We start from the raw sequence: 20,794 nt of genomic DNA on the forward strand, positions 1-20,794 counted from the left end.
CCGATAGAAATGTGACCGTCACCTACAAATGTTTATCTACATTTAGGTATTATAATTTAACTGAACTTTCTCCGTACATTGTTTGAATAATTATACAACCATGTAACGAATAACAAGCATGATTTAATATTCGATGCGAAACAGTTACGATTCGCTTCGCATGCGCCCGCCGAGACGTTATTTTTAACTTATTACGCTATGGCAAACGTGAAGTAGTGCAAATGGTATTCAGGCTGTCCATCGTGAAATCTTTCTGTGCTTGCTAGTAGACAGGATTCTCTTTGATTCGGTAAGTTCATTTTTGTATCGATTTTATGATAAAATGATCAATTAAAAAAACAAACAAATCTTCGTTCACGTTACTGGATACCTATCATAGATCTTGCGAAAGATACTCGTTCACTGAACACGTCGAAGAAAATCCAAGATGATTGGCTCGCCCTATTTCTAATTTATTCGTAAAAGTGTTCCTATACAGTTCCAACGGCTTAACGGTGTTTATGGATTGTGCCAAATGCTCGAAGTGTCGATTCATGAAAAGCTGTTGCGGTGAGAAAACGTCGATGGATGGCAAGAATGAAAATAACGAACTGAACGACAAAGACTGTACATTTCCAAAACGGAAAAATAAAGTTGCAGACGCTCAGTCGGTTGTCAATGTAGATCCATTGGCTTTCGCTAAGAGCCTCCGGTGAGAAATATTTTCATTTTATTCTGAAGCTACTCTTGTATGTCTGTGTCTCTTCAACGTGTACAACCATTCGAGTATTGTCAGATATTCTAAAGATAGATGCTTCTATCGTTGATTTCGTACACAGAGTTTGCGCGGTTCTGAGCAGGAAGATGAATCATTCCATGATTACAAGATTATACAACGAAATATGCAGGGAATAATGCAACGAAAATATAATTTTACATGAGAAACATTACCTTAAATAGACTATTGAACTAAACGATACATAGTAATAATTATAGTTTTTCTTTTTATGTAGTTACGATGTTTATTCAAGGGTGCCTGTGTCTTGGAGCACAAACAGGACCAATTCGATGTACCAGCCATCTTCTGAATTGTCTTATAACGTAGAGAATCAAGTAAGTAACGAATACACCGAAGAAGAAATCTTTTCTTCCCTTAAGAATGGGGAAGACGAAGATTTCCGGTGCCCTAGATGTGGTAAACGGATGCACGAGCCGAGACTTCTTCCATGCCTGCATCCTATGTGTTCACCGTGTGTTTTAGAATTACTGAGCAAACGTAAGTGATCCAAAATAGAGGATTACCATCTCCGAACGTTGAATTTATATATTTTCGTGTATTACAGGTTCTTGTAATTCCCCTAAAATCATTAAGATGCAGAACACACGATCTGGAGATCAAAAGAATAATTTCCATGAAACGTGTCCTCTATGCGATTCTCGTCTACCCAGCGTTGGTTCTCCAATTCCTCCTCCACACTATCCTCTTCAGCACCGGTTGGTTATGGATGCTATACGCTGTAGACTTGCGAATAGAGTTCTATGCGACGTTTGCACGGATGAAGTGATTGTATGCATTAAAGTCCCTTTGTTTCAACCGAGATTATTTAACTGAACTGTTTTCTATGCAATGTAAAACATACTTTTTAAAGGCACTTGTCCAGTGTTCCACGTGTCTCCGGAATTTCTGTTCAGAGTGTGGGATGGAACATCAACAATTAGTCACTATGGAATTTAAACCATTAAAACATACAATAAGACCTCTCTGGGAAGCTACCAAATTGCGGCGCACCGCACTGTGTCAAAAACATTCTACACAGGCTTTGAGGTTTTATTGTATAGCATGCCAACAGGTTTATAATCATAGCTTTTTAATATTACGTGATAATTATATGTTACGTCACGTTACGTAATTGTTTCCTTAGGTATTTAAATAAACGAGCTATTCCTTTTCAGGTGACATGTAAAGAATGTATGTGGAGTACTCAACATCGAGGCCATGCTAGCGAAAATGCATCTGGAGCTGGTAAAAGGGTCGCTCTATATTTGACAACTGTACTGCAAAAGGCAAAGGCACTTTTAAACATGCTTTTGACACAGTACGATCGAAATGCATTTTTAAATGGAACCTTTGAAGAAATAAGGGATACTATCATTTCAATGGATTACCGGTACGTTATACCGATAGTATCTAGCATTTAATAAAAATTTAGACTGATGTATGCCTGGCAGTAATATTGTCAGAGCGAAATGCGAATAAGGAATGTTCTGAAACAGAATACTCGTTTAGAAAAAAGTCAAATTAGATATGAATTGTCATGTGATGTTACAATAGTAGATTGAATGATACAAGAACTGTCATTTGAGGTATACTGTAGGATATTTTACTGATATGGATATACGACGTGTTAAACCATAAGAAGCGGTATGTTTAAAGTGTATATGTAATCACATTCCATTCTACAATTTTGTATTACTATTTTGTATGCAATAAAGACTAATGTACAAAAATAACGATGTATATACATACATATATATATACATATACATATATATGTATGTATGTACATATATGTAAAAATAAAATTTATTTCAAACCAGTGGCATTAAAGTAGCAGTTGGTGCATACATTTTTGAAAGACTAAGCAACGTCCGTGTTTCAAAATTGATCCACAACAAGACCAGTGGCTGACACCTGGATGTCCAATATGACCATGCCCACAACCCTGATATCCACCTTTAATGAAATTTTAAGACATTTAATTAAATCATATATTCTATTATTACGTGCAATACAGTATTATCATGTTAAAAAAATATATATTACCAGGCATAGTTCCACCACAGCCACAAGTCGCTTCCTTTTTACCTCCACTTGAACAAAATGTACAACAATGATAAATACCACTGTGAGGAGGTTTTAACATTGACATCCTTGTATTCTCATTATAATTCTCTATATAAGAAAAAATATTCATTATTAAAGAAATACACATAGGAATTACATACATCATTATATAAATTATTTTACTTACCTATTAATGTATTAAATACTCCCAAAACCTTAAATCTAGTTACTATTGTACTAGCAAGACTCAATATTTCTATGTCAGAACCATCTGAAATTAATTCATTCGTAAGAAAAATAGCATCAAGAAGATGTCTTGCTCTTTTTAACCTATTGAATTCTTGGATTCTTTCTTGAGCCTGTTTGGCATGAGACAATGATGAAACATGTTTCCATGCATCTGTTCCTTCATTAATGGTTTCGTTGAAATGTCTGTTTAAAATAAACAATTATCCTATAATATATAGCATAGAATTCAAATATAATATTTTAAGGACTAACGAGGAATTGTCATGTGATGTACAGTTTAAAGAATAATATAATCGAAGTAATACAGCTGTATATTTTTTGTTACTGTCATTTGAGGTACATGGTTTGAAAGAAGGTATTCACTTCTTCATTTCATTGAATGTCTAAAACATTTTACATAACTCTATAATAATCTATTATTATGAGTTTGTTTATAAATAAATAAGTGAAACACAGTATTATTTTAAAGAGTATTTAGCGAATTTAAGATATACAAAAACAGTAATTCAGAGAAGCTTCTAAGTTAGCCAATACCTTTTTTAGAAGTATCTTCTGATAGTTCTCAGTTGAATGGTTTTACTCGTGAAATTTAGATTCAAGTGTCTTATTATCATCTCAAAACTTAATACTTCTCAATATTTATATTTGGAAATGTAGATAACCATTTTCTTAGCATGTTGTATCCAACTGTGTAACACTAAAAGGCCATTGCTGAAAACAATCACCAGAAATAAATCTGAAAAACAAAGTGTCATATATATTTTACACATAAAATTACATATTAATTATTTTCATTTGAAAGAATGTAATACCTGAATAAGCAACACACAAATAATTCCTTTTTCATTTACACACAAAATAAACTTTGTGAATCATAAGTATAGTGATACCTAAAGTTGTATGTAGAGAAAGCGCCATCTGCTCAACAGGAATTTACTTTCTAACATTTTTTTTTACTTTTTATAACTTTATTACAATAAAACTCTTGAAAATTTGTGATGCCAAAATATAATATATTTATTTTTGCTCATAAATAAAACAATCATTTCATGGATATTTGTCTATACTATAAGCAGTGCTAAATATAGAAATACAAGTATTCAGAATATTTTACTCTTACCATATTTGTTTTAAATATTATCTTACAATTGCCTTTACCTATATTTTGACAACTAGATAGCTGAAGTTATTAACCAAATATATTAAAATTAAATAACCTATGTTTAATATTAAAAAATAGATCTTTTAAAACATAATTAAGAGTATTAGTATCTAAACTAACGCTAATCTAAATTCATTTAAATATGTTAAAATTAACTAAATCTAGAAGCATCAAATATTACACGCTACAATTAAGTGCAACAGTCAAAAAATCTTCAAATCCAATAGTAATTGATCCTGCTTGGTCAGAGTCTCTAACCCGGAAGGCATCTATGGCAATAAATGAAAAGAATATGTTACTACCCGTGTTTTACTTGGATATGTTCAATACGTTTTCAAATATGCTTGCTTTCATTGATGTATTTACCTGTAAACCTTTGAATTTGGACGCATAATACAATAAACTGATCGACAGTAATAGAAGAATGACCAGTGGGATCACATTTTTTAATAAGAAATGAAATAAAGTCTGGACTAAGTCTGTATCCCATTTGTGTTAAGGCTGCACTTAATTCATTTTCTTGTATATTTCCAGAATTGTCATGATCAAAACCACGAAAGACACCCAGCCATGCATTAATATAATTATAAAGAGATTGAAATTCGAATAAATCAATGGTACCACTTTTTTCTTTATCAAACATTCCTATAAAAATAATTTAGTAACTAGATGTATATTAGTTCTGAAGTGACAGTTAATCTACAATAAAATAAATGACCAATTAATAGCTCACCTATCATTAAGTTACAAGCAGTATCTGAAAATGTACCTCCTTGCCCATTTGCTAATGCACTCTTTAATTCTGATGCACTAATTCTTCCACTATTGTCTCTATCAACGGCAGCAAACCATTGTTGTACTTGTGGATTTATTTGCGCTTGAGGATCATTAGCACCATACATTGCTGCCTATAAATTAGTAATATTTAGTTCCAAATAATCAATTATAAATAAGATATGAGTAAATAAATTTGTATTGTTACTAAACGTAAAGATATTGTATTTTGTACAATGATAATAAAAATAGGCGATATATTCAAACTTTTGAGAGACAGAAGGCTAGACATATGTTCTATTCACTGAAACTAAGTGTGCATTAGAGTCAATTAAAAATGTAAAAATTAATTACCGGATACGCCATGATTAAGGCTTTTTGTCAATTGCTGAGTACTGTCAATTAAATGCACGGTTCTTTGACGATCAAAACAGTGGCAACCTTACTCCAGTAACCAACTAGATAAAAAAGAATAGAACAAATACCGTATGGGTTTTCATGAATAGACTCAGTTTGCCTTACCGACCGAAAAATTGAAGACTACAGTAATGGCACTTTGGGGTTTCAGAAAATTGGACTTCAAAAATAATTTGGATTATAAATCTATTCCTACATCATTGATAAGTTATAGAAATTATTTGGGATTTTCACATTGTACTTAACATACTAATTTAATATTTAAACTCGCGTATTTAATCTGCGATATCGGTTTGGATATTTTACTGTAAGATGGCACCATAAACCTTTTTGATCGTTTTTACGTATTAAATAGTTATGAGAACGATAATTGAAAGCGCCATATGTATAAAAGATCGTAATACGTATAAAGTTAATTATATTCTAGGGAAGATAAAGAAATTTATTATAATAACTCGTCTTTTTATACAGTACCACTGTAAAAAGGTTTGTATTTAAAGCACTATTGTTTTGATTTACACGCCGCAGAAACGCCATCTTACGATTTGTTTCGGGTTTGTCATATTCGTGTATATATACATAGCGGAGAGGGTGTTCACCACTGTTCGCTTTTACTTAATTTTCTGACAGTAGTATTCAAGAGGAAAGAAATTGCTGGTGAACAATATTTTCGTGCTCGTTAACACGCCGTTGAATTGGGCCCAGTCATGGACGATTTACAGAATTATAAACTGCAGCTTCAGCAGGTGAGATTATTGTTCTTTGCTTAACCTTACTCGAATGGTGGAATGGCGAGTCCATTTTTGGTGATCTCTTCGTTGTTTACGAGTGTTCATTCAGAAATGAATTTTCGGTTTTGTTACTTTAGGTGGAAGCGGCGCTTACCACGGATCCGACAAATGAAGAACTCCTGAAATTGAAAATTGATCTCGAGGAAGTAATAGAGCTGACACATGATTTAATTAAATCACAACAACAGGAAAAAAGGCAAGCCAATGGCATGGATGCTAAAGATCCTATTTTACTTGCAGTTCTGGCCAATAAATGGAAGGTTGGTGATCAGTGCATGGCACCTTGGAGCGAGGATGGCAAGTAAGTAATAAAGTTAGACCTTGTGTATTCGATGATATACTATTATTCCTTTTAAAAAGATGTGTGTTGTAATCCTAGTTTTACTCTATGGTAATAGATTTAAGTGAACCCAGAAATTATTAATTATAAAAATATTAATTGATTCATTGGACATTTGTAATAAGAATTACATGTCTTTTATAGTTACCATATAATTTTTTAGATACTATGAAGCAACAATAGATGCAATAAGCGAAGATGGTGTTGTTAATGTAACATTCAGTGAATATAAAAATACAGATGTCACAATGCTCAGTCAACTAAAGTCGGTAGCCAAAAGGCCAGCATCAGATTGGGCAGATCAGAAATCAAAGTAAGTTCTCTAGAAAGTGGTTTCTAGGATTTATTTATTTTTTGATAATAATCTATTATTAACACGACCCTTCCCAAGTTTTAATGCATACTAGATTTCGAAGTACATTATGGGTTACATTTTATAAGAACCAATGATTACTAATCATTCATTTTTCTCCTTATTCCTTTATTCCCAATTGGCCATGATAATCATCCCACTGTTTGGTGTGTCTTCATCTGAAATTCCATTACTGTTGATTTATCACTTGGTGTTGAACTATCTATGCACATTGCTGGAAACTAGAAAAAGGTAACAATAAATATCAAATTTCGGTTATATATTATTTCTCTTTTAAAATGATATGTATGGTTATTTGCAATAAATAGTCCTCAAGGATCATGTAGTTCTAATTGTTATATAGTGAAATTTGAGACAATTTCTACTTACATTTTATAAAGTAGTTTAATTTTACTTGTATTATTCTATCATTATTACAAAACCACTACATTTTTTACATTTAGCAAAAGAAGTAATGTATCTACATCAATATGTTACAATGGAAATCCATTTTCAGACAGGTACTTCTATGAGTTTATTAATTTACAGAAAAATGCAAGCTGCTGCAGTAGCAGGTTCTGATCCTAATAAACAAAGAGAATACCTTAAGAAAAAGAAGCAGAGAAAACTTCAACGATTTAAAGAGCTCGAGGAGGAGCGTGAAATGGAGAAGAACAAATGGCTAGCATTTACAAACAAGGTAATTTCTATTAATAATTTATATATGAATTACTGAACTAATTATTGTATTTTTTGCATTACATGAATAGTCCTCGAAAAAAGGTGTAATTAAGAAGAGTATATTTGCCACACCAGAGAATGTAAATGGTCGAGTGGGAATTGGTACCTGCGGCGTAAGCGGCCGGGAAATGACAAAATTTAGTAATGGAGAAAAATGGAGGAGGGGAGCATGAATGTTATTGTAAATACACAAATTAATATTTCGCGGGATAGAATTATCAATTATTGTTACATTATATTGAATTTAGTTCTCAAGAGAACTGAAAAAAAAACGTATGTTTTGTGTTGTATGACTGTTCTAACAGAGTAAATGAATGAGGCGTGTATAGTTGTATTTTGAGACTGTGTGTAGACATTATGTTACGAACAAACAATGACCTCAATAAATCCTGAAATTATCTGGATTTTCTACCTTCACGAAATGAGTGAGTTGTCATGAATGAATGTATTTCTAGGTTAATACATTTATGTGGGTATGATTTGTTTATAATCTATAAATGAAACGAATAAATGTATATTTTAAAGCCAAATGTTCATTGAATGCTTCTGTAAAACATTAAGTAAATTTTGTAAGTATTACATTTAAATGTATGTGATAAGTTTCTTCATTTAGTTGATTATATTTTATTCTTTTTCTTAATAAATAACTAATTTTCTATCAATGTAAATTGATGTGATACGCACATAAAAATAAAACAATCAACTTTTACACAACTTATACACTTCTATATAGTACCGTTAGAAGGATCAAAAATGGTCGTTCTATCGTGGAACAACACGTCACCACTAGGTGATACATCTAATACGATAAGATTGATATAAGAGGTCGATAAACTACGAGAAAAATTAATTTACTAAATTTCAGTTAACACTGTGGAGGCTTACTATAGTTACTTTTGCATCTAAATGCAGAGATTGTATTCTAACCTACCTTAATTAAGATTAACAATAAACATTAAGTATGTTTAACGCTTATTAAGACAGTGAAACAACTTAACACTTATTTTTATTAAAGTCATAACAGTAACCGCGAGATTTGTTTTAAAAGTATCATCCAATACTTTATGTATCATAATAGCTGATGTAGATATGAAGAATTTTAAACAGGGTTTTTATATTTGCCTACCAACATATTCCATGCTTTTTTTACAAAGTCAGAATTGAAGAAAGAAGACTGATATTGTTACTATAGAATAATTAATTGTAGTACACAATATTATATTTGTATGAATAAAAACATGGAACCTAACGAAAGGAATCAAATGTCGAATGGAGATGCTACTAGCAATAGAGATGTTGATTGGTCTAGATATGGTTTGCATAATACAGAAACTCAAAGAAATAATGAAACTAGAAGATCTAATGGAGAATATGAAGGTCTTGGCCCAGAAATGTATCAAACAGGAGCAAATGAGTTATTTGCCCAAGAATATGTAAGTGAATGTACTTTATAAAGTAATGTTGTTACCTATATTTTTCCTTATCTTCTAGAGCTCTGATCCTTGGTGGAAATCAAATTTCTTCATTTCTCAACCTGTATTATTTGGAACCTGGGACGGTGTATTTACGTCTTGCCTTATAAATATTTTTGGAGTTATTGTGTTTTTAAGATCTGGTTGGATAGTAGGACAAGCTGGCGTTCTTAATGCGATTCTAATTATAGTGTGTACAGGTAAAAGTAAAAATGAATATACATGAGAACAACAAATAAATTTAGAAGTATAAAACTATATACAAACAATTTTTTCAGTATGCATTGTATTAGTAACAGTACTGTCAGCAGTGGGAATATGTGAACGGTGTAGAGTAGAAAGTGGAGGAGTTTATTTTTTGTTATCACACGTGTTAGGATCAAGATTTGGCGGATCAATTGGATTATTATATTGTTTCGGGCAGGTGAGATACCTTATGAGAGCAGTAACATTATACTGAGAATTATTTTGGAACTATGTTTTAGGCAGTAGGTTGCGCACTGAATGTATTAGGTTTTGGAGAATCTATGGCTGGTTTAGTAGGCTTAGAATCTGCTTGGGCAGAACGTGGTTTTGCTTGTGCAGCTGTTATCTTGTTATCTGTTATCAATGTTGCCGGTGTCAAATGGGTTATAAAGCTCCAATTCATTCTCTTGTTAATTTTACTTCTTGCTGGAGTAGACTTTGTAGTAGGAAGTTTTACTCATGTGGATGTTGGTAAGATAAGACGATACGTATCTTGTAATATATAATTAATTTGGTAGTAATATTACTTCATGAATATTGTAGAGGCCGGCTTTGAGGGTTGGTTATCTGGAAATCTAAGAAACAATACCTTTCCCAATTATCAAAATGGATATAGTTGGTTTACAGTATTTGGTGTATTCTTTCCTACAGTAACTGGCGTTTTAGCTGGTATTAATATGAGTGGAGATTTAAGACATCCATCCACTGATATTCCTAATGGTACCTTAGCAGCAGTTGGAACTGGGCAAGTATCATAACTCAACATACACTTGTCTTATTGCTATTGTTTTGTTTTTCACTAAAGATCATATTGTTCCTATCGATTGAAAATTTCATATTACATGTTTTATCTGTTTTCCAGAACCTTCCTGTATCTATGTTTTACAATGTTTCTTGCGGCAACATGTACTCGCAACGCGCTTTTGACAAACTTTATGATTGCATCAACGGTCTCAGCGATTTCAGTATTGTTGTTAGCGGGACTTTACGTATCATCATTTAGTAGTTGCTTGGGTGCTATGTACGGTACACCTCGTGTACTTCAATCCATTGCTAGTCAAAATGTTATACCAGGAATGAGTTGTTTGCAAAGAGGGGTTAGTCAAGATATTAAATTGAATTATTAAGTTCTTTAATTCTTAATAATGAAATCAAATTAATTGTTTTAGAGAGGACCGAATAAAGTACCCGTGTATGCGATGTTAGTGGTTGCCATTGTTACATTGACATTCATTATTACTGGGCAGATTAACACGCTTGCTCCAATTGTTACAATGCCTTTTCTTTTGACTTATGCATGCTTGGATTACGCGTATTTCGCACTCGCCCAGACATTCGATATACAATTGACTCGAGAACAGAGATTTCGAACGCAATCCCCAACATTTGATCGCAACTACGGCCTGACAAATAGGAATAATTCATTACCTGAAACGGACAATGATTTGGACAATTTATTCCCTGAAAGAATAAGGCATAAAAACCTTGCTGTAAGCACATGGAAATATTTGGTCGCTGTGTTATGGTAATGAAACTAATTTTGAAATCATTTACAGAGAAATCCTAGCCTTTCAGAGAATAACATTTATATAGACTCTTCGCCAAGTATTGATGAAAATGCCAGCCCTACGGATAATACTGAACGAAAAATTCATATCCATAATAAATTGGGGAATTGGTACAGTCCTCTATGTAACAGATGGCTTTCACTACTAGGTGTAAGTATTTTATATATGTTTCTTAGATAAGTCACGATACTGTATTTACAAAAGTGTTCATTTTACAGTGCCTTATAAAGCTACTTATAATGTTTCTCGTTCATTGGGGCTATGCCATTGCGAATATAGTCGTGGTTTTCCTAGTATGGAGTTACGTTGGCCATGCTAACCCTGCTGTTAAACCAGGAGTGTCATCAGAATTTAAGTTTTTTAATTGGTTGAAGATGTCATTATTGAGACTTATGGGGTAACCATTATAAGAACCACAGTCGTTTACTGTACTTTAAGTATGTTTCAAGAAAGTTTCGTGTACCTTTTATTTTAATTTTAGGAGGAAAGTTTATGACTATGAACAAATCGTTGTTACACCAGTCCATCCAGGAGTCGAAACCTGTTCAGCTCAACTGAATGAGGAAAACGAAGATTTCGCTGGTAGACGAAGATATCATCAGACAGCTACAGTTACAGGGCAATACGTGAATATTGACTAAAAATGGAAGACTAAGATATCTAGGAAAAATCAGGTTACAGAGAGATATAAAAAATGTAGGCAACTGGAATTGCAAAGAGATCGCATTAATTTTATATTTTTAGTATAGGGGACAAAGAGTGTTGAGAATTTTCAACGCTATCATCCGCACAAAACTAGTCTTAACTGAAATCATTTTATATCTTAGGCACAAGGAACTTTTTATACAGTGCAATTTGATAGCCTTAACGATACTAACAATCCGTGTCGAAGATCAAGCCCTATATAACTTTCTAACAATTTATTCTACGTGGATTAGACGAAGTCGAAGCAATATGCTGCCAAAAGCATTTCTAAAATGAAGGGTCCATTCATTCTCAATTGAAATTATTTTACTAATTCTATCATATAATGTGAGATTATGTATTCTTTTATAGCCTTAATTATTTGTAGTTAGGATTCGTAATACCGTGATTAACAAGTAAATCTTTTGGAAAAGAAATTTTGAATACGATTATATTGCGATATCATAATATTTATAATAAATACTCTGTACATATGTAGTGATAATATATTTATATTATATTTAACATTTTTATAAATGTCTCTACGATGACGAGTATGTCAGTAATAAAATATACAAATATAAAAACAATCAATAATACTGTAAACCTTACATTCCATTTGAACACTTGATATGAAACGAAAAAGGTATTAATTAATATGAATATAATTTAATTGTTCATATCTCAATATTAAATAATAATAATAATAAAACAGACAAACATAGATCAATTTTTAATATTTGCAACATTCGTACCGACCTTAAATTTGTGAATCTGCGCTAACAGTTTGAATATTTTATCATAGATGGTACTAGAAGTCTGTTCTGAATTTTTTACAATTTGGGGTTAGAGGAATTCACTGATAATTAAAAATCGCCGGCACTAATAATTGTTAATACAGGATATTTACTCCATGGAGTTACATAAATATATTTATTTGTAATTTATATGTTTTTTTTGTAGTATTTGATGTATGTACCGTTCTATTTATGAGCTAAATTTTTAGTAGTAATAGTGCATGATACAATCGTTGTAGTCGATCTTTCCTTTCTGTCACTGATTGATTTTGTTATTTATATTCTGTTTTTCTGCGTATCTCTATAAAGAGGAAATATAAAAGAATCATTGTTAAAGTTTTTTAACATTTTAATAAATACTCTATAATGTTTATAGAGTAACTAATTGCGCATTACTTGTGCTTAACTTTGTGGTACTATCTACGAATTGTTTCGACCGTTTTACAGACGTAAAGATATACATTATCAAGAAAAATGGTAGTCAGGCAATATAAAGAAGAATTGAATTATATAGAGCAAATAAATGATACATGTTGGAGGATCAAGAAAGGTTTCCAACCTAATATGAATGTAAGTATCATCTGTTACTTTTGATCACTCTTATCTGTACAACATCCTAGATATTTTTCTTTCTCTGTTATAGGTTGAAGGTGTATTTTATGTAAATAACACATTGCAACGTTTAATGTTTGATGAATTACGCAATTCATGTAGGCCAGGTGCTGTAGGAGGTTTCTTACCAGGAATGAAACAAATTGCTAATGTGGCTGCACTTCCCGGAATTGTATGGAGGTCTATTGGATTGCCAGATGTTCATTCTGGATATGGTTTTGCCATTGGTAATATGGCAGCATTTGATATGAATGACCCAAAATCAGTGGTATCACCTGGTGGAGTAGGATTTGATATCAATTGTGGCGTACGTTTATTAAGAACCAATCTGTTCGAGCAAGATGTGTTACCAGTGAAGGTAATACTTTATATTCTATTATTCATTTAATAAACTGTATTTCACAATTAAATATAATTGCATACATATTAACAGGAGCAACTTGCACAAAGCATGTTTGATCATATTCCTGTGGGTGTTGGCTCGAAAGGAATTATACCAATGAATGCACGTGATTTAGAGGAAGCTTTGGAAATGGGCATGGATTGGTCACTTAGAGAAGGTATTTATTTTAATATCTATTGCAATAAATTGTTCATACAAATATCAGTTATTTCTTAACTCTGTGCAGGCTACATCTGGGCTGAAGATAAAGAACACTGTGAGGAATATGGAAGAATGCTTAATGCAGATTCCTCAAAGGTATCAATGAGGGCGAAAAAACGAGGACTTCCACAGGTAACTGTCATAATTTTATTTATTTTAAATACATATTCTAATAGCATTATCTTTTAGTTGGGAACTTTGGGAGCAGGAAATCATTATGCTGAGATTCAAGTTGTAGATGAAATCTATGATAAATGGGCAGCATGTAAAATGGGAATTGAAGAAAAAGGCCAAATCTGTGTTATGATTCATTCTGGTAGCAGAGGATTTGGTCACCAAGTCGCAACTGGTGGGAAACTTACTCAAAGACTGAAATTATTTACAACAGGATAAATTTCTAATACTTTCTTCTTATTTTACAGATGCACTTGTTCAAATGGAGAAAGCTATGAAGAGAGATAGCATTGATACTAATGATAGACAGTTAGCTTGTGCTCGCATTAAGTCTCAAGAGGGTCAAGATTACTTAAAAGCTATGGCAGCAGCTGCCAACTTTGCTTGGGTTAACAGAAGTTCCATGACATTCCTTAGTCGTCAAGCTTTTGCGAAACAGTTCAAAATGTCTCCTGATGATTTAGATATGCATGTTATATATGATGTTTCTCATAATATTGCTAAGGTGGAGGAACACATGGTTGAGGGTAAACCAAAGACACTTCTAGTCCACAGAAAGGTAAATTAAGAATTTAGAATTTAATTTATTATATTACATTTCGATCACAGTTATGTTTAATTCATGATCACCATAAAAAATTGTAAAATTCGTAGGGATCCACGAGAGCGTTCCCACCTCATCATCCTTTGATTCCGGTGGACTATCAGCTTACAGGTCAGCCAGTTTTAATTGGTGGTACCATGGGAACATGTAGTTATGTTCTTACTGGCACTGAACAGGGTATGAAGGAGACATTTGGATCGACTTGTCATGGAGCAGTAAGTACTCATACGATTTTTAGAAAATAAGAATATATATATTAATTGTAAATTGTGTTCAGGGCCGAGCTCTGTCTAGAGCCAAATCACGGAGGAACTTAGATTATACAGTAGTGTTACGAAAATTAGAACAGCAAGGAATATCCATAAGAGTTGCTTCGCCAAAACTGGTGATGGAAGAAGCACCGGAATCCTACAAAAATGTAACGGATGTTGTAAATACATGTCATGCCGCAGGCATATCTCGGAAATGCATAAAATTAAGACCAATTGCAGTTATAAAAGGATAATGTTTTCCCACACCGAACGAATGTTTTGAATTGTTAATTATGATTCAGTTGTTTGGAATGCCAGCCAAATTATTATTTAATTCCAGCATGAAGAGAATTATCTAATAATATAATTGAAAATTTTTAATAACATTAAATGTATTCTACTTTTTGTAAATTATGTAAATGTAACGAGTAATTTATAATAAAATCGGTTTACGAAAATATTCTTAAACAACACCATACTTACGGGTTTTACATGCACCTTCCAATTTCTTCGTTTCGCAAACATATCGCCATTGTCACGATGTAATACAAACGGTGGAGCATTCATTTAAAAATATTACATTAGCGTTTTATTAGATAAAATGTACAGTTACCTACGCTCGAAGTAAGAAAGCTATATTAGACTAATTCGTTTGACTTTACACGTAAATTAAATTCGCAGTGTTACGCTTAACAAATCCTCCAAAGACTAAAAATAGAAAGGACAGTTCAGAGGAAAGATTGTCGAAAGACTGATTGAGTGTAGATAATGGAAGCAAACCATCACCATAAATAGTACATATATTTATATATATATATATATATCTATATCGTGATTTAGGGTACTCGTATATATATAACAGTAAACAACATCACGCGGCAGTGTGAACCCTAAGGAGGAAAACACGGAGGACTAGTCAGTGGAGGAGTTGTTTCTAGAAATACAAGACCGACCATCCGAATATAGTGGTCTGAAGTGCATTCCAACGGGAATTATATAAAATTACGTTATAAAATAATAATTATCCTAGAGGACTTATGATAGGTGATAGTCAGGAGAAGGTTCAGCTACGGACTCAGTAGTGAACAGTGGATTTGGGAACTCTGGTGGATGTGGCAGTGGTCCAGCAGTCTTTGGCTGGCGTCGATACGCCATTAGCCAGCAAGATACAGCAATAGCTACAGCGACTAGTGCCAAAAGTGCTGTGATTACTAATGCTATCACAAAGCCGACCATAGAAACACATATATCCTCCACTCTTTGAGCTGAAGCAACTGGAACAATAAACATAAATGTTGTCAAACCGTATCTCTATCAGTATAGTTAAGTATTTTTGTAATATATCTTACTTTCAGCTGGATCCGCTGTAAACCTTTCTTCTCTCCTCTCTAAGGTGAATATTAGATTTGACTGGATTGTTATTTCTTCTCGAAGTTGTCCCTCAAAGTTGTCAGTAACGCTCAAAGCTGTGTCATTAGTCTCGGAATCAACGTCTCGTCGGCGGCGGCCAAATGCATTGTATCCTCGGCAGTTGACCTGAAGTTAATAATTACCAATCGTTTATTATTACTATTCTGAAACTTATTTGACACTTTGTAATATACAAGCAATTGCTAGGTGAAACTAACAGGCTGGCAGCGGCCGAAGCACACGCGAATATTGCACTGGAATCGAATATTATCGCTACTTGGGAACTTGAACGCGTTAAAGCTAGCCATTAATGCTTGGGTTTCAGGATTCTGTTCCCATTCCCCAAATATCGTCGGATCTGTCGCGCATCCATTTTCATCTGTTACTATATACTCGTTCTCTAAGTTGTCCTCCATTGTCTTGGCTACACAGTTTCGGGCGAATCCACCGTAAATGCCTGAAACATTAAGGATTATTATTTTACTGTATCAATGACAGTTTAACGTTTTATAACGGTGACTATGATGTACTTACTGGAAGGTTGAACTTCGACTTGCAACATCAAATTATCTCCAATTTCAGCAGAGTTGATTTCATTTCCATTTTGGGTGACAATCTTCATGAGACAGACTGGTGGTGGTCCTGTGTTAGCAATAGTTCCAGCGGTGGTTAGCATTGAAACATTGAAACCGAGTGTAACGTTCTGCTCTCCAGTTTGGTAGATACATTTGATGTGATAGGCCTGGGCTTTATATGTCATTAATTTTGGATGCTTCTGGATGACTAAAACGAAGCTAGCTTGTCCCTGAAAGTATAGAAAGAGAATTTTACTTAATTTAAAACATGTAATTGACTAAGCTGTGGACAATATTGACAAGACAGTAATTGAATTCTATTACTTCCTGAAAGGAAAACCTACATTCACGTGGAACAGTCCACAATTTCCAAACACCACTTTAAATATCTCCGTTTTATGCATGGTGTCAGCAGAAATGGATACCACTCTTCTACACTGTTCATCTTTGCTGCGGCCTTTAACGTAGAGGACACCATCGAATTCATCATCCAGAAGGTGTATCAAAACTTGGACTCCATCGGATAAACAGCTGACAATTATATCCGGTCTAGGGAAGTCGGTGCGTCCTCTGTTTCCGTTGTCTATTTAACAAAATTTTCATATTAATTACCCTAATAAAACTCTAATAAAAATATGCCTTCCAAAAAGCAAGTTCTTACAGCATTGAGTATAAGCGTTTCCACTGTAGCCACTGATGCACGTGCAAATAGCTTGATGTCGAGTGGTATTGCAGATGGCGTTCATGCCACACAACTGCGTCAAACAAGGATCTTCGCAGGTTTGACTGGTCTTGTCGCAGTATCTGTTGTCAGCGCAATCATCGTCGCGTCTGCATTCGACTATATCTACTGCAAAGTACAGATCTCAATTTGAATCGACTCTTAAAGGACAAGAATCGTTAAGGATTAGTCTTATCGCCTTTGTACCTAATTTACAGTATCCATTAGCGTCTAGTCTGTATCCATGTTTCGTTGAGCACACGCAACGGCCATACTCGTCGATGATCATGCCATTTTCCAAAGCACAAACGCAGTATCCGTCTTCATTGATGATCATTCCACTCTGTTTGCGACAAGGTATGCACACGTCGCTCTCATCTTTAGCTGTGCCAGGTGGACAGACACAATTACCATTCTCATCACGTACTTGACCCTTCTCCACTGGACAGATGTTAGCTATAAAAATTGAAACATATTTAAAAATATTCTCCTCACATTAGTTGCATACTGCAATTTACTAAGTTCAAGAAATTACCTTTCTCACAGCGTTCAACCGCATTTCCCCTGTACCCTGGCATGCACTCACAGATCATGGTCCGCACAGGACTTGTATCCAGAACTTTACAGTCTGCGTTCGCCACGCACGGTTGAATCTTCACGCAAGGGTTGATGCATTCGCCATTGAAGCAGGCAGTTTGGGATGGACATTCGTTGTCTGCCTTGCACCGTTCTGTGACTAAACGTAGAAACTCCAATGAGACAAAAAACCAAAATTAAAACTTAAATAAACCTAGCTGCATAAATTCATTCCTACGTTTGGTACATCCTGATTCAACATCGCCAATGTAACCAGGTGGACAAGCGCATTCCACCAGGTGATTGTAAACGTTGCAGTTCATGTCCCCGCGGCAAGGGTTCACAACACACGGGTTCTCGCAGCGACTGTTGACGCACGCCTTGTTTGTGGGGCAATCCGTGTTAGTCCTGCAGCCCAGGAGAGTGCAGGCGACTCTAGGATTGCCACCGAGACCCGGTGGACATTCACAGATGGCTTTGTGATTGACTCCTTGGCATACGGCGTTCTTGCCGCAGGTCGGCTCGGTTGGGGAGCACGCTGGGACACAGTTGTGTTGAACGCAGGTGTGGGATCCACTGCAGTCAGAGTCTGTACGGCATCCGACCACTGAAAGGTCAAATTAGAATTCGCTTTCAATGTTCCTCCTATCAGCATGAAACTAGGATCACAATAGAAAGATTTACTACCTTTAGTGCAAGCCACATCAGCGTTTCCATCGTAGCCCACAACGCAGGAGCAAATGGGCTTATGGTCCACAACGAGGCATTCCGAATTGGGTCCACAAGCGCACGGGTTTTTGCAGACCGCGTTCACGCAGGACTTGTCCGACGGACAGTCGCTGTCTTTAGTACACTCGATGTCCTGAATAGGCTTTGTAGCTCTACACGTACCGCTGCCGCTGCTGACGTAACCGCTTGGACATACGCACACCATACTGCGGACAGGGTGAGTTGGCAGTACCCTGCACTCGGACGGTTCGCTGCATGGTGCGATAACGGAGCAAGGATTCTGGCATCTGTTATTGAAGCAGGCCAGCGAATCGGGGCAGTCGTCGTCCTCTCTGCACTCTGGTTTGTCTTCTGGTTTGCAGTTTACGTAGGGATTGCCCACGTGATGGGATGGGCAACGACATATGGGCAAATGGTTGAATACTCTGCACTCGGCCAGTGGCGAGCATGGATTGCTGTGCAGACAAGGATCCACGCATTGCAGATTGATGCAGGAATGGTCGCCCGGACAGTCGCCATTGCTGTAACAACCGATCACTCTGCAGCGATCCAAAGGATTGCCATGGTAGCCCTTGCGACAGCGGCAGTCGGATTTATGATTGTTAGGATAGCACTCTGCGTTCACGCCACAGCTGTCCGATACCAAGCAAGGATTCACACAGTTGTTGTTCACGCAACTCTTGTCTAGAGCGCACTCGCTGTCTCTCCTACATTCCACTGAGTAGCAAGCGATGTCTGGATTGCCTTGGTAGCCTTCCTCGCACGAACAGATGGGCTTGTGGTTTCTCACGTAGCATGCAGCGTTGGTACCGCAGTTGCACGGGTTCCTGCACTGTCTGTTGATGCAGGATTCGTTGTCGCTGCACTCGTCGTTACTGGTGCAAGTGCCAATGATCGTTATTTGAACTGAAAATTAGAAGGAATATTTGTACATCCATTTGCATGAGGTTTTACAGATATACTCATTGGGTCAGTGATCTGAAATTACTCACTTGGTCTGCAGACTCCATCGATGTCAGTGGTCCAGCCCTCTGGACAGGTACACGTCATGGTTCTTACAGGTACAGTGTCAAGGACATTGCATCTAGCGTTCTCCAAGCACGGTTTGATCACCGGGCAAGGATCGATGCATTTGTTCTTGATGCACACTAGTTTATCAGCGCAATCGAGGTCTACTCTGCACTCTGGCTCGTCCAAGTAAGTAGTGAGATGCTCGCAATAAGAGTATGGGTTTCCGGCAGGTAAGTTCTCAGGACAGCGACAAGTGGATTCGTGATCTTGAACGTAGCAGACGGCGTTCTGCGCGCACGGTGATTCCTCGATGCACGGATTGACGCAGCGTCCACTGTAGCAAGCCAGGTTTCGAGGACAATCGTGATCTGCGTTGCACTCGGCGCGCTCGCAATGGACTTCTGGGTTGCCAAGATAACCGGCTCCGCAGCGGCAAACAGCGCGATGGTTTTGGCCGTAGCATTCCGCGTTGATCGCACACTTGTTCTCCAGGATGCATGGATTCACGCATTGCCCGTTGTAGCAGGTTGCGGCGTTGTTACACTCGCTGTCAGTCTCGCAATCCACTGGAAGCAGGAATTTTATAAAATGAATCGTGTAGCATATTTGATAATACTTGATAATACTTGATGTTATAAATATTCCTAATTCATTATTTCCTAATGAAATATCAATAACATTATTTGCAGCTAATGTAAAGAAAAATCTTGTATAAAAGACACAACTGTTTTATTTTTGTTTCACATGTTGATAGCTAAAATTTAATATTGAATTTAAGATTTTACAGTTTCACTGTGTTCAATCAAATGGCGACTAGGAGTCGCCTCTTGAGTGCAAGGGATTAAATATGATTTCTTTGTATTGAGGCATAACTTACATTTGAAGCAGCCTAATTGGGGATTTCCAGAGTAACCAGGCGGGCACACGCAAGATGGATAATGGTCGACAACGTTGCATTTGGCGTTTGGACCGCAGTTGCAAGGATTAATGCACAAACTGTTTACACAGGCAGCATTACCGGCGCAATCGCTGTTCGAACGACATTCAGCTACTATGCCAGCTATAAAGGTACAAACGTTATTTGTAAATGATTCTATAAGTTAATACAAG

At 35.6% G+C, this 20,794-nt stretch overlaps 7 protein-coding genes across 16 annotated transcripts in view; 4 read left to right on the forward strand and 3 right to left on the reverse strand.

Moving 5' to 3' along the window:
• Window positions 1-147: 147 nt before the first annotated feature.
• Window positions 148-2,257, forward strand: LOC116432192 (E3 ubiquitin-protein ligase TRIM45). 3 transcript variants are annotated; one of them, XM_031988716.2, is made up of 6 exons: window positions 148-289; window positions 466-691; window positions 993-1,255; window positions 1,323-1,546; window positions 1,629-1,829; window positions 1,933-2,257. In XM_031988716.2, exons 2-6 carry the CDS (start codon window positions 501-503, stop codon window positions 2,176-2,178), a joined length of 1,125 nt encoding a protein of 374 aa, XP_031844576.2. In that variant the 5' UTR covers window positions 148-289; window positions 466-500; the 3' UTR covers window positions 2,179-2,257. The 3 variants fall into 3 exon arrangements, with proteins under 3 accessions (XP_031844576.2, XP_076228288.1, XP_076228287.1); XM_076372173.1 differs by having other exon boundaries at window positions 1,011-1,255; XM_076372172.1 differs by having other exon boundaries at window positions 182-289; window positions 479-691.
• Window positions 1,517-4,043, reverse strand: LOC116432193 (E3 ubiquitin-protein ligase TRIM45). Of its 2 annotated transcripts, XM_076372181.1 has the most exons (6): window positions 3,886-4,043; window positions 3,608-3,809; window positions 3,012-3,256; window positions 2,804-2,932; window positions 2,606-2,713; window positions 1,517-1,663 (listed from the first exon to the last, which is right to left on the reverse strand). In XM_076372181.1, coding segments are annotated over exons 4-6 (216 nt in total). In that variant the 5' UTR covers window positions 2,910-2,932; window positions 3,012-3,256; window positions 3,608-3,809; window positions 3,886-4,043; the 3' UTR covers window positions 1,517-1,661. The 2 variants fall into 2 exon arrangements, with proteins under 2 accessions (XP_076228296.1, XP_076228295.1); XM_076372180.1 differs by lacking the exon at window positions 1,517-1,663 and having other exon boundaries at window positions 2,550-2,713; window positions 3,886-4,042.
• Window positions 4,044-4,181: 138 nt separating this feature from the next.
• Window positions 4,182-5,941, reverse strand: Pef (penta-EF-hand domain containing protein peflin). 3 transcript variants are annotated; one of them, XM_031988653.2, is made up of 5 exons: window positions 5,901-5,941; window positions 5,364-5,467; window positions 4,969-5,143; window positions 4,602-4,880; window positions 4,182-4,504 (listed from the first exon to the last, which is right to left on the reverse strand). In XM_031988653.2, the coding sequence occupies exons 2-5, from the start codon at window positions 5,373-5,375 to the stop codon at window positions 4,413-4,415; spliced, it is 558 nt and encodes a 185-aa protein (XP_031844513.2). In that variant the 5' UTR covers window positions 5,376-5,467; window positions 5,901-5,941; the 3' UTR covers window positions 4,182-4,412. The 3 variants fall into 3 exon arrangements, with proteins under 3 accessions (XP_031844513.2, XP_031844512.2, XP_031844511.2); XM_031988652.2 differs by lacking the exon at window positions 5,901-5,941 and adding an exon at window positions 5,532-5,685; XM_031988651.2 differs by lacking the exon at window positions 5,901-5,941 and adding an exon at window positions 5,536-5,684.
• A 41-nt stretch (window positions 5,942-5,982) lies between these two features.
• Spf30 (Splicing factor 30) lies at window positions 5,983-8,180 on the forward strand. Its single transcript, XM_031988650.2, has 5 exons — window positions 5,983-6,172; window positions 6,295-6,518; window positions 6,721-6,870; window positions 7,459-7,609; window positions 7,680-8,180. The coding sequence occupies exons 1-5, from the start codon at window positions 6,134-6,136 to the stop codon at window positions 7,821-7,823; spliced, it is 708 nt and encodes a 235-aa protein (XP_031844510.1). The 5' UTR covers window positions 5,983-6,133; the 3' UTR covers window positions 7,824-8,180.
• Window positions 8,181-8,328: 148 nt separating this feature from the next.
• Window positions 8,329-12,159, forward strand: LOC116432169 (solute carrier family 12 member 8). The gene is made up of 10 exons (XM_076372163.1): window positions 8,329-9,083; window positions 9,142-9,322; window positions 9,401-9,546; window positions 9,608-9,839; window positions 9,912-10,113; window positions 10,231-10,465; window positions 10,538-10,858; window positions 10,925-11,086; window positions 11,155-11,333; window positions 11,418-12,159. The coding sequence occupies exons 1-10, from the start codon at window positions 8,877-8,879 to the stop codon at window positions 11,575-11,577; spliced, it is 2,025 nt and encodes a 674-aa protein (XP_076228278.1). The 5' UTR covers window positions 8,329-8,876; the 3' UTR covers window positions 11,578-12,159.
• Window positions 12,160-12,426: 267 nt separating this feature from the next.
• RtcB (RtcB RNA ligase) lies at window positions 12,427-15,126 on the forward strand. 5 transcript variants are annotated; one of them, XM_031988808.2, is made up of 9 exons: window positions 12,427-12,591; window positions 12,794-12,987; window positions 13,061-13,387; window positions 13,463-13,589; window positions 13,659-13,765; window positions 13,823-13,982; window positions 14,056-14,366; window positions 14,462-14,626; window positions 14,689-15,126. In XM_031988808.2, exons 2-9 carry the CDS (start codon window positions 12,892-12,894, stop codon window positions 14,914-14,916), a joined length of 1,521 nt encoding a protein of 506 aa, XP_031844668.1. In that variant the 5' UTR covers window positions 12,427-12,591; window positions 12,794-12,891; the 3' UTR covers window positions 14,917-15,126. The 5 variants fall into 5 exon arrangements, with proteins under 5 accessions (XP_031844668.1, XP_031844667.1, XP_031844670.1 ...); XM_031988807.2 differs by having other exon boundaries at window positions 12,865-12,987; window positions 14,689-15,125; XM_031988810.2 differs by having other exon boundaries at window positions 12,438-12,559; window positions 12,865-12,987.
• A 102-nt stretch (window positions 15,127-15,228) lies between these two features.
• dpy (fibrillin-like protein dumpy) overlaps window positions 15,229-20,794 on the reverse strand; it is a 121,182-nt gene continuing 115,616 nt past the window's right edge. Inside the window, 12 exon segments of the mRNA XM_076371860.1 lie at window positions 15,229-15,936; window positions 16,012-16,198; window positions 16,291-16,529; window positions 16,607-16,877; window positions 16,992-17,230; window positions 17,309-17,497; window positions 17,576-17,824; window positions 17,904-18,104; window positions 18,183-18,551; window positions 18,632-19,579; window positions 19,666-20,250; window positions 20,562-20,744. Of these exon segments, the coding sequence (XP_076227975.1) occupies window positions 15,698-15,936; window positions 16,012-16,198; window positions 16,291-16,529; window positions 16,607-16,877; window positions 16,992-17,230; window positions 17,309-17,497; window positions 17,576-17,824; window positions 17,904-18,104; window positions 18,183-18,551; window positions 18,632-19,579; window positions 19,666-20,250; window positions 20,562-20,744 (3,899 nt within the window). The 3' untranslated portion in view covers window positions 15,229-15,697.

This window comes from Nomia melanderi, chromosome 11 (genome assembly GCF_051020985.1).
Source record: "Nomia melanderi isolate GNS246 chromosome 11, iyNomMela1, whole genome shotgun sequence".
NCBI classification, from domain to species: domain Eukaryota; kingdom Metazoa; phylum Arthropoda; class Insecta; order Hymenoptera; family Halictidae; genus Nomia; species Nomia melanderi.